Source organism: Cetorhinus maximus, chromosome 3, assembly GCF_964194155.1.
Source record: "Cetorhinus maximus chromosome 3, sCetMax3.hap1.1, whole genome shotgun sequence".
Classification (NCBI taxonomy): Eukaryota; Metazoa; Chordata; class Chondrichthyes; order Lamniformes; family Cetorhinidae; genus Cetorhinus; species Cetorhinus maximus.
Genome location: NC_135881.1, coordinates 77,762,594 through 77,775,123, shown reverse-complemented (window position 1 = coordinate 77,775,123; position 12,530 = coordinate 77,762,594). Strand labels below are relative to the sequence as shown.

At 43.0% G+C, this 12,530-nt stretch overlaps 1 protein-coding gene across 1 annotated transcript in view; it reads right to left on the bottom strand.

The window, feature by feature from the left end:
* The window catches only part of LOC144678739 (contactin-associated protein-like 2), a 2,328,914-nt gene that overhangs the window by 1,323,050 nt on the left and 993,334 nt on the right, over positions 1 to 12,530 (bottom strand). The window contains exons 6-7 of the mRNA XM_078538599.1: positions 6,535 to 6,719; positions 2,050 to 2,190 (exon numbers count right to left, since the gene is read on the bottom strand). Coding sequence (XP_078394725.1) covers positions 2,050 to 2,190; positions 6,535 to 6,719 — 326 coding nt within the window. The remainder of the gene's footprint in view (positions 1 to 2,049; positions 2,191 to 6,534; positions 6,720 to 12,530) is intronic.

Here is a 12,530-nt window from a genome sequence, read left to right as displayed (position 1 = left end):
GGTTGCATAAGACTTTTCTTTGTTGTATCAACCATTTAAAGCAAAATTTATTTTTTCATCTGACATATCATTTGCCTGTTAATTCATGTTTAATTTGCATTGGTTCTGATTCATGTTTTAATAAAAACTACAAAAATTGGAATCGTGTTGGTAATCTCTTCATTTCGGAGTCATTTAGTAAATTCGGTTATTTTGGTTGACAGTTCTACCAAGGGCATAATCATAACAACATCTCAAAATGATTTTCAACCAATTAGATACTTTTAAATTTTAGTCATTATTGTAATATAGGGAAACTCGGCAGCCAATATGCACACAGCAAAAGGCAATGAGATAATGACCACATGTCTGTTTTCATCATATTGTCTGGGAGATAAATAAAGGTCAGGATACTGGGACAAGTTCCTCGCTCTTCAAATGGCGTCAAAGGGTCTTTTATGTCTACCTTAGAGGGAAAATTAGTCTCTCTTTAATGTCTCATCCAAAAGACTGCACCTGCAACAGTGAAGCACTCTCTCAGTACTGCACCAAGGCATCAGCATAGATCATGTGCTCAAGTCTCTGGTTGTGGGGCTTGTACCCAAAACCTTTGACACAAGGGAGAGGCTCATGCCTTGACCATCCATTGTCTACATAGCTCCCAAACATTGCATCTTCCACAAAATGCAACAGAGTAAGAATGGTGAGATTGTTCCAAACTATGTCTGAAAAACATTGTATGGTGGTAGCTAATACAGGAAAGAAGTGCAAATCTTACTGTAATACCTATCCTGTGCAAGAGGTCTTTGTGGCTAAGAATAGTAATAGCTCTACGTAACACAGTGTCAGGGCTATGAGGGTTCCTGTAGAATCTCCTCCTTTAAAAAAAATGTAAGTGGTACCACAGAGTCCTGGAGCTTTGAAGTGCTATACCAGAGGAAGGCAAGATGTAGCCATATATTCATCAGACATCATGAATTGAGTCACTGAACTCAGTCATGCCATGCAAAAGGGCAATGGGAAGGTGCAAAGGCAAGGATAGGTGTTTGCCACAAAGGGAGGAGGGGGATCAAGGGTCAGTCATCTTTAGCTGTGCAGGATTTGGGCAGGATTTTCCTTTTGTTGGGCGGGCCCGGGAACAGCCACGAAATGGACCGCTGCCCGCGATCGGGTCCTGACCGTGATTTCACGCTGGCTGGTCAATTAAAGGCCAGCCAGGGTGAAAGGCGCACTGAAAAGCTCAACGCTGCCAAAGTGGGGGTGGGAGGGGGGCAAGCACGGAAATCTGCGCATGCATGAGGGAGCGCACGCTGACAGCTCCCTGAGGGCGCAGAGCTGCCTCAGGGAGCTGAAGATTTGGACAAAGGAAAATGAAGCTTTAATGAATTATATATACGTGTCCCCTCATGTGACTCTTGCGTGCTTCTGCTGACAGAAAGATCACGAGAGTGCGCGATGACGTCGGGACGCTCGCCCAATGTCATTGCGCATGATTTCACACCTGATCGAGAGCGCACCCACCCCATGAACGTAAAATCCTGCCCTTTGTATTTCTCAACAGTGTAGTTGCAAAGTGGAATTGGCTTAAACCTGGGGCAGTATGCTGTTCACACACAAAGTATAAATTGATATATGTGGAGATCTCAAGTGGCAAAAGGATGAAGATTTTAATGATTAGAGAAAACTACAATAACTAGAAGATAAATATTTCACTTAAGATTGATACGTCATACCTGAGCAATGACCTGTTATACAGAAAGCAACATACAGAAATGATTTAATCTGGCAGCATTGGTGCCAAATTCTAAAACAGTTATCAAGTTGCCGTGTAGAAAAGAAGAATAAAATGCATAATCGATGTAGAAGCAACTCTTATCATAGGGAAGAAAGAGCATAATAGGGACTAACAAAAAGTTGGTCCTTACTTCCTAATGTGAATTGATTATCACATTTATGTCTTTGTGTTCTTCATTTTACAGGACTTTGTTTTCAACCACTTGGTGCAACCTCAATCACGTCATCCTGGATATATTAACTTAACGTCACTCATTGTTAAGTCAATGATCTTACCACTTTAGATGTGTCTAGTTTTCCCCTCCTGGCAAGATCAGTGATATTAATTCCGTTGTAATTGATAGACTCCATGCAGCCTTTGAAATTTTTTCCATTGAAGCTTGGCTTTCCAGAAAATGGCATTCCCCCAAAACTGAGCTTGAAGGATAAATGAAATGGTGTTTTACATTGTACACATGAAAAAACAGAGTTTTACATGTTATATTCTATTGTAAAATCTTACAACATGCAAGGCAGATACAGAAGGATTTGGAAAGTTAATCATTTCCTTGTGCTACAAATAAGTAATAAATATACAATGTTAATAAATGTATTATTTTTCATAATCAACTCTGGCCAGTTCATCAACATTCTTGGTTATGCTTGAATACCTTAAAGAGAATAATGATTTTCCAAGCCAAACATTTGAAAAGAGTTATGAACCTTACTGTCAGCAGCTCCAGCAAAAGCTATTATAACTGGGCTATTTAAAAAAAAAGTCAAATGACAGTAAAGCAGGTCTTAATATTACAGTAATTTTATTGCTCATGTGGCTTGATTATAACAATATTATCTATTATTTTAGTAAGTCATCTCAAAATTCTAAGAGTTGGTGGTAACCTATAGGTAATGAGTGTAATGCTATGAGTTTAGTTGGAATCTATCCCAGCCCAGGTATTAACAAGTGATATGTAAAACGAGAATTTGCAATAACCTCTTCCCCTTTTAAATAATTCAACCACTTCCTTAACTGATTTACACTCAATTGGCAATATAATGAAGACGGCAAAAGTAAACATGCGCAGTTTATTGGTAAGTTAAACAGAAAGCTGAAGCACAAAGTGTTGTCAGTAATGCACCTATGTGTATATGAACCAGCACAAACTGTATAAAACTGTGATTTGACCTTCATAATTTTCTGTGGACAGGATCATGTCTTTTCATTCCTTCTTTCAAGACTGGCACACAGCTCTCATCCCTGTAAAACAACCTTACACTGCTAACCTGAATCCTCCATCCCACCATACATTAAGAATTTTTTTTTTAATTCATGGGATGTGGGCTTCGCTGGCTGGGCCAGCATTTATTGCCCATCCCTAGCTGCCCTTGAGAAGGTGGTGGTGAGCTGCATTCTTGAACCGCTGCAGTCCATGTGGTGTAGGTAAACCCACAGTGCTGTTAGGAAGGGAGTTCCAGGATTTTGACCCAGCGACGGTGAAAGAAGGCGATATATTTCCAAATCAGGATGACGAGTGACTTGGAGGGGAATTTCCAGGTGGTGGTATTCCCATCTATCTGCTGTCTTTCTCCTTCTAGATGATAGTGGTTGTGGGTTTGGAAGATGGTATCTAAGGAACCTTGGCGAATTCCTGCATTGCATCTTGTAGATGGTACACACTGCTGCTACTGTGTGTTGGTGGTGGTGGGAGTGAACGTTTGTGGATGTGGTGCCAATCAAGCGGGCTGCTTTGTCTTGGACAGCGTCAAACTTCTTGAATGTTGTGTGAGCTGCACTCATCCAGGCAAGTGGCGAGTATTCCATCACACTCCTGATTTGTGCCTGGTAGATGGTGGACAGGCTTTGGGGAGTCAGGAGGTGAGTTACTCATCGCAGGACTCCTAGCTTCTGACCTGCTCTTGTAGCCACAGTGTTTATATGGCTAGTCCAGTTTCTTGTCAATGGTAGCCCCCAGGATGTTGATAGTGGGGGATTCAGTGATGGTAATGCCATTGAACATCAAGGGGCAATGGTTAGATTCTCTCTTGCTGGAGATGGTCATTGCCTGGCAGTTGTGTGGCGTGAATATTACTTGCCACTTGTCAGCCCAAGCCTGGATATTGCCCAGGTCTTCCTGCATTTGGACATGGAGTACTTCAGTATCTCAGGAGTCGCAAAATGTGCTGAACGTTGTGCAATCATCAGCGAACATCCCCACTTCTGACCCTGCAGCCCCATTTTCCACCTATAGGTAAGTGAGGGTGTGAAGTTTCATGTGTATGTGCATTTAGAAGAATGATGGTTGAGAACAGCATTGAAATAAATAGCCACGATGACCAACGGTGAACTGAAATAACCTACACTGTGAAACTTCCCCCCCATTAAGAAGAGGATCAACTCCAGTACCCATAAAGATGGAAATGAGCCCCAGCACAATACAACTACTGCCAAATGCCAAACATCCAGCAGAGACAGTTGCCATTTGTTCTAATCTGCCAGAAGTATGAGGGTTCTGTTCATCTGCTGCTGCAAGTTTGCTGGAAACCCCAGAGGAAAAGTATAAATGGCTATTTACAGAATTTCTATGAGTTTCCACCAGATTTCTGCTGAAGTAATTCTATGAGATTGGGACAACTTTGTGAAAATTCTACCTATCTTTTAAAAATTGCTTTCAAAAATAATTTAAATTTGCATCTACATTATCCCTTCATCATGACTCTCAAACATCTAAGTGCTTCAAATAGGGTGAATTGCTTTTTATATGCATGACTTATCACGGAGGCAAATTAATCTGTCACAAAACAAAAACAGAAATACCTGGAAAAACTCAGCAGGTCTGGCAGCATCGGCGGAGAAGAACAAAGTTGACGTTTCGAGTCCTCATGACCCTTCAGCAGAACTAAGTAAAAATAGGAGAGGGGCGAAATATAAGCTGGTTTAAGGTGGGGAGGTGGGGGGTGGGGGTGGAGAAGTGGGTTGGGGGGGTGGTGGTTGTAGGGACAAGCAAGCAGTGATAGGAGCAGATAACCAAAAGATGTCACAGACATAAGAACAAAGAGGTGTTGAAGGTGGTGATATTATCTAAAAGAATGTGCTAATTAAGAATGGATAGCATGACACGAAAGGTACAGATAGCTCTAGTGGGGGTGGGGTGAAATAAGACTAAAAGGGCATAAAAGGTATAGATTTAAAAATAATGGAAATAGGTGGGAAAAGAAAAATCTATATAAATTATTGGAAAAAAACAAAAGGGAGGGGGGAGAAACGGAAAGGGGGTGGAGATGGAGGAGGGAGTTCAAGATCTAAAGTTGTTGAATTCAATATTCAGTCCGGAAGGCTGTAAAGTGCCTAGTCGGAAGATGGGGTGCTGTTCCTCCAGTTTGCGTTGGGCTTCACTGGAACAATGCAGCAAGCCAATGACAGACATGTGGGCAAGAGAGCAGGGTGGAGTGTTAAAATGGCAAGCGACAGGGAGGTCTGGGTCATTCTTGCAGACAGACCGAAGGTGTTCTACATTCTCCAATGTAGAGGAGACCTCTACATTGGAGAGACCAAAAGCAGACTGGGCGACCGCTTTGCAGAACACCTTCGGTCTGTCCGCAAGAATGACCCAGACCTCCCTGTCGCTTGCCATTTTAACACTCCACCCTGCTCTCTTGCCCACATGTCTGTCCTTGGCTTGCTGCATTGTTCCAGTGAAGCTCAATGCAAACTGGAGGAACAGCACCTCATTTTCCGACTAGGCACTTTACAGCCTTCCGGACTGAATATTGAGTTCAACAATTTTAGATCCTGAACTCCCTCCTCCATCCCCACCCCTTTCCGTTTCTTCCCCCTCCCTTTTGTTTTTTCCAATAATTTATATAGATTTTTCTTTTCCCACCTATTTCCATTATTTTAAAATGTATTCCACCCATGGTTTATTTCACCCCACCCCCACTAGAGCTACCTTGCTCATCCTGCTCTCCAATCTTAATTAGCACATTCTTTTAGATAATATCACCACCTTCAACATCTCTTTGTTCTTTTGTCTGTGACATCTTTTGGTTATCTGCTCCTATCACTGCTTGCTTGTCCCTACAACCACCCCCCCCCCCCCCCCCCCCACTCCTCCCCCCACCCCCCCACCTTAAACCAGCTTATATTTCATCCCTCTCCTATTTTTACTTCGTTCTGTTGAAGGGTCATGAGGTCTCGAAACGTGAACTTTGTTCTTCTCTGCCGATGCTGCCAGACCTGCTGAGTTTTTCCAGGTATTTCTGTTTTTGTTTTGGATTTCCAGCATCTGCAGTTTTTTGTTTTTATCAAATTAATCTGTCCCTGTATTGTGCTTCACACCTTCTTATGATCTCCCATGCCATTAAAGTTGGAGGATATGATATTTTCCATAGACATAAGTATTACTTTGGTACTGAGATACAGAAATGAATTATCTCTTCGAGGTCATGAGGTCTGATTGCTGTAATCTCCTGAGATCAATTATTGGTCAAATGCATTGAAGAACATGGAGTCCTCAAGTCAACTAGAAAATACTTTGATTGCAGGGAAGTTTGTCTGTATTAGCTCTGTCATTTGTTTAAAGGGTGAAAACAAACCATGTCACAGGATTAAGATTAAGAAAAACTGTAAATGTTGAAAAAATAAAATTTAGAACTCAAACTGTTAGAAATCCTTCATAGTTCACTTAGGATCTGTGCACCAATACATTAACCTATCTTCACCTTTCAGTCACTGACCGGCATGCTGTATATTTACATGATTTTCTGTTTTTATTCATCCTTTACCTCATAGTCTAGATCCAAGTGGTCAAATTCTCCATTGGTCCTGAAATGTTGTGTTTCTCGGTCCAGTGTAAAATTGATATTGCGTCCATAGCGCTCAATGATCACAGAGTGCCAGTGATGGTCATCTAGGAGGCTGCCAGTTGTTACAGAGGTGTCACCATTGATAGAACTGTGCTGATTACTACCTGGAGATTGATATTGAAAGCTTATCAGTGGCAGTTTCAACATTGAAATGGAAAGTAGAAGGATCATAAAATTGGAAGAGTTATTAAATTGGAAGCTGCAATTTAAGGTACAGAGAACCTTAAGTATAGTATTATCTGGCACTACCAAATATACAATAGTAAATATTACTATGGCAATAATTAAAGACTAGTAGCATAAGTACCTGACTAATAAAGCAAAGTATTTCAGCAAAATTGAGTTTACAAAAAGACAATTCTTCTCTTCAGCATACAAAGTGGCTTTAAACAATGTTTAAAGACATGAGGAGATTCTGGTGGTAGCAGAATAGTGAACCAATTTTTACAATAGCACAGTGCAAACAATTGGGCAACACTGTTCCCTTTAACGCTGAACAGTTAGAAGCCTTGCTGCAGGGCAAGCATCAAAGGAGAACTGGGATATTTCATACTAAGGGAGCCCTTTCAGCAAACTGCCTGAAGTAAGGTTGCCACCCAAATCAATGTACTTAATCAGCTCCTTCATTCCTGGTTGCTATTGAGGAGGAGGTTAATTGTATGAGAAGGAAGACAAAGGTAAATGTGCCCTTCACCTTTGCACACACTTCTTCTGGGACCCATTATGCATCGGACAAACCTAAGTCAGGAGCTCCAGTACTTTATTGTTCAGAGCAACATTTAAAGCATTACACATTTTTTCACTGTGTCAAAGTTGGATTTAACAGCGAACAGTTCCTCAAATTTCCAGCCAGAAGCTGTCTTCTGATGTTAAAGCATTTCCCAGAAAGTTTAGCATACACAAAAAACTGTTTCCTAAGAACCATGCCCACAGTGTTTCATCTTGTTCTAAAGTTGTAGGCAGCATGGACTACTGCAATAGAAAGGGCATCATGGTTTCTTTATGTATGATGGCTATTGATATCACTGTGGTTACCACCTGAATTGAGTGTACACTTGCTTGTCATGAAACCCTATTGCCCACAAAGGAGACAAATATCACCCCTTGTACTTGAAAGAATTGTGCCATTCAATGAAAGCTCTGCCTTTTCATAGTGAGTGAGATGGAAGTGTTACAACTTCCACATATGGCCTAGGAGTTTCCAGTTTCTGCGCTTGCCAGTTCACAATATTCCAGCCACTGAAGCTCATGGAAGAAAAGTTATTGACAATTGAGGGCAGAAAGGGGAACCTCATCCATGGGGTTTGTCACTTTCTTGAAACATATATGCGCAGCATTTATCCATCTGAGTGGACTAGCTTCAGGTGTCTCTATACAACATTTTAAGTGTGTTAGGTGCATAATGTGATGGAATCTTCCCAAGTTGATATTTTCGTCATGAAGCTAGTTTTTCCAAATGGTGCATATCTGTCACATTACCTTATTTTTTTCACCCTTTAAAACCCACTATCACACAACAAAGCATCCTGTGAATTAGGTAAGCAAATTGCTTTTAGATCCTGCATTGCACAATCAGCTCCCATAAATTGAGACAGTGGGCTATAGTGGTTTATAACCATTTTACAATATAATGCTTGTTGACTGACAAGCAATGTTTCTCTAATCCCTTGTTACTAGTCTCTCTGCATCACAATCTTTTTGGATTCCATTTAATCAGTACTGTTATTGCCAACATTTCACTCTTGACCCTCCTAATGTGCAAGTATACAATGCTATAGATTCTTCATCATAACTGCATCCTCAATTATTGAGCACAAATCTCATTGTATCTTCATCTATTTCAATTCACCCTTTCCTTCACTTCTACAATTTTTAAGTTTTTCAAACCAAATCTTGGCATCACCGAATCATTACTTCCTGATTGGCTTCAAAATCACAAATGATAGCTGATGTGATTGTGACAAAGGTAAAAAATCTCTCCTTGACCTTTTCAACCTGTCTGCAGATTGACCATACTATTCTTTTCCAATGCTTCTCCACCGTTGTCCAACTGATTAGGACTGCACTCGCCTGCTTCCATTCTTATCTGTCTAGCCAGAAGATAATCTGCAATGGTTTCTCTCCCCACTCCTACACAGTTACCTCTAGCGTCCCCCAAGAATGCTGCCCCCTCTTTTTCACTTATAAGCTGCCCCTTGATGACATCCATGCTTTTGTTACCTCTGGATATGACTAATCCAACATGCTCCTGGGCGGCCTCCCATGTTCCGCCCTCCATCAACTTGAGGTCATGCAAAACTCTGCTGCTTGTGTCCTAACTTGCACTAGGTCCCATTCACCCATCATCCCTATGCTCTCTGACTTATATTGGCCTCTGGTTAAGCGACGTCTCAATTTTAGGATTCTCATCCTTGTTTTTGAATCCCTCCATGGCCTCGCCATTCCCTATCTCTGTAATCTCTGCCAGCCCGACAACCCTTCGAAGTATTTGCATTCCTCCAATTCTGACTGCATGAGCGTCTTGGATTTGAATAACTCCACCATTTGGGGCTTATGCCTTCAGCTGTCAAAGCCCTAAGCTCCAAAATGTTCCCCCTAAACCTCTCTACCCCTCTTTTCTCCTTTAAAATACTCCTTAAAGCCTACATCTTTTGATTAAGCTTTTGTACAGTTGCCCTGATACCTCCTTATGCATTGCGTCACTATTTGTTTGGCAGCACTCCTATGAAGTCCTTGAGATGTTTTACTACATTCTTCCCAGTTTCTGAGCTTCACCCCAAAACAATGGGCAGGTTTTCTTGCTTGGCGTGCAGGCATTCGCCTGACATGCCCAAGCGTAAAATAGCGCTCAACGACATCAGGCGAGCGTCCCGACGTCATCTCACACGATATTTCGGTCAGCGGGCAAGCGCAAGAGTTGGCAGCATGCCCGTCGACAATTAAGAGATCTATTAAGGCTATTAATGTATTAATTAACCTGGATTTTTTGTTGCCCATCCAACGTTACAGTTGGCAGGTGGGCCAATCGGCCAAATGGGCTTGGATTTTTGAGGAACTACATCCAAGGGCGGGATCAGGTTTCCAATATTAATTTTTTAAAATATAAAAATATTTGGGCAAAAGTTTTATAATCTATATGTTTAGGTGAGTGAGTCCAATGAGTCCATATTTTAAAATCTTTATTTGATGGTTTTAAATTCTGTGCCTTCAGGGAGCTTTCATTGCGCGCTCCCCTGCGTCCGCGTTGACTTCAGCACTCGCCCTCCTCCCGCCCACACCCCGGCAGCGCTGAGCCTTTCAACACACAATGCGCACCAACTGGCCATTCATTGGCCAGCCAGTGTGAAATTGCAGTCAGGGACCGATCTTGGGCGGCGGGCTATTTCCCAGCTGCTCCCGGGCCCACCCACTAGAGTGTCTACAATTATTCAGAAATTAATAGTATCCAGTATTATGATCAGGTTTTATGCAGACAGCAATAACCTTTACAAACAAATAGGAGATGCGATGGCATAGTGCTTTTGTCGCTAGACAGTAATCCAGAGACCTGGGTGGAATTTGAATTCAATTAAAAAAACATCTGGAATTAAAAGTCTGATGATGACCATGAAACCATTGTCAATTGTTGCAAAAACCCATCAGGTTCACTAATGTCCTTTAGGGAAGGAAATCTGTCGTCCTTAACTGGTCTGGCCTACATGTGACTCCAGACCCACAGCAGTATGGCTGACTCTTAATTGCCCTCTGAAATGGCCTAGCAAGCCACTCAGTTGTATTAAAGCGCTACAAAGTCATAAAATAGGGATGAAACCGGACGGGCCGCCCGGCATCAACCTAGGCACCGGAAACGACAACTGCAATCTCAGCCCTGTCGATCCTGCAAAGTCCTCCTTACTAACATCTAAGCGCTAGTGCCAAAATTGGGAGAGCTGTCTCACAGACTAGTCAAACAACAGCTTGTCACAGTCATCCTCACGGAATCATATCTTACAAATAATGTCCCAGGCACCACCATTCCTGGGTATGTCCTGTCCCATTGGCAGGACAGGCCAAGCAGAGGTGGCGGCACAGTGGTATACACTGTAGGAGGAAGTTGCCCTAGGAGTCCTCAACATTGATTCCGGACCTTATGAAGTCTCATGGCATCAGGTCAAATATGGGCATTGAAGCCTTCTGCTGATCAGTCAGTGCTCCTCCATGTTGAATACCACTTGGAGGAAGCACTGAGGATGGCAAGGACGCAGAATGTAGTCTGGATGGGGGACTTCAATGTCATCACAAAGAGTGACTCAGTAGCACCACTACTGACTGAGACCTAAATGACTTTGCTGCTAGACTGGGTATGCGGCAGGTGCTGAGGGAACCAACAAGAGGGAAAAACATACTTGACCTCATCCTCACCAACCTGCCTGCCGCAGATGCATCTGTCCATGACAGTATCGGTAGGAGTGACCACCAGGCAGTCGCTGTGGAGACGAAATCCCATCTTCACATTGAGGATACCCTCCATCGTGTTGTGTGACACTAACACTGTGCTAAATGGGATATATTTCAAACAGATCTAGCAACTCAAGACAAGGCATCCATGAGGCACTGTGGGCCATCAGCAGCGGCAGAATAGATCACGAACACAATCTGTAACCTCATGGCTAGGCATATCCCCCACTCTACCATTACCAACAAGCCAGGGGATCAACACTGGTTCAATGAAGAGTGCGGAGGGCATGCCAGGAGCAGCACCAGGAATACCTAAAAATGAAGTGTCAACCTGGTGAAGCTATAACACAGGACTACCTGCATGCCAAACAGCATAAGCAGCAAGTGATAGACAGACCCTCAATTAGCCCATGGGCTGGCAATACCTCCCTGCCATGTGGTAAAATTGTAGCAAGGCTATGGCGGGTGGGTAAGCTCCAGGAACAGCGCCCCCTGCCTGCTACCCCTCCCCCACCTCCCCCCCACCACCGATGCAGCGTAAGATTTAGCCCCATATTTCAAAGTTCTTTAAAGTTAACAGTGTATCCAGGAGAATCCAGAAACCTGCCACTGAAGCCAAGGTGAGAATGCAAAGCAAATTCATTGGGCTCATTAAAAATCAGGCAAATACTGCAATAAATACTCAGCGCCCACAGCTGCTTTTTTACCTACCATTTGTTCACAGTACCTGTGAAGGGTCAGTTTCTGCACTTTGAACATTTTGGGACTCAGATCAGGACGAGTGTCGCCTTGGCTGCCGTAGGCTAGACGTCGGACAAGGAGTGATATGACCAGCAGCAGCAGCAGTGTGCCCTGGAGTGACCTGCAGGTGGTGAGCAGACAGGAGAGCAGCAGCAAGGTCTAGCTCACAGGAGGCGGTAGCTGTGTAACAGATTGTACAGGCAGAGGCTCAGCTTCCTTGGCCTCTTGAAAGAGCAGTGCTTCTGGAACCTGAGGTTGCATCAGATGGTGGCAGACATCTGCAACTGAGCAGAATTTGGACAGGGCTACAGCCTCGGATACAAACACTCCACAGCTGTTCCTGCCACCACTGTCTGCTCTTGCTCACTTTATGAGCTGAGAGTCATCAGGTAAAAACCAAATCAACTGTTTAACCGGGCCAATCGGAGTGCGGGCATCTGAGCTGGTGCCTTATAAACATGAGACCTGTGATGGTGCGCCCTCAGAAGGAATCAGTTCCTCTGAGGATTTATCTTCTGTGAGGTCTGGCAATTGCTGCTGAGTGTCTGGATCCCTGGCGGATAGAAAAGATATGAATTAATATTGGGAAAGTATGAATGTTGCAACTTAATATTATGAGGATCATATCTCACTTGCTACTGAAATCAAGTTAACATGACTCAGTGCTACATGAACAAGGGTTGATGATGTTTAACTGTTTCACCAGGTGGCTGGGGGGCCCCCATTTTCAATTTCCA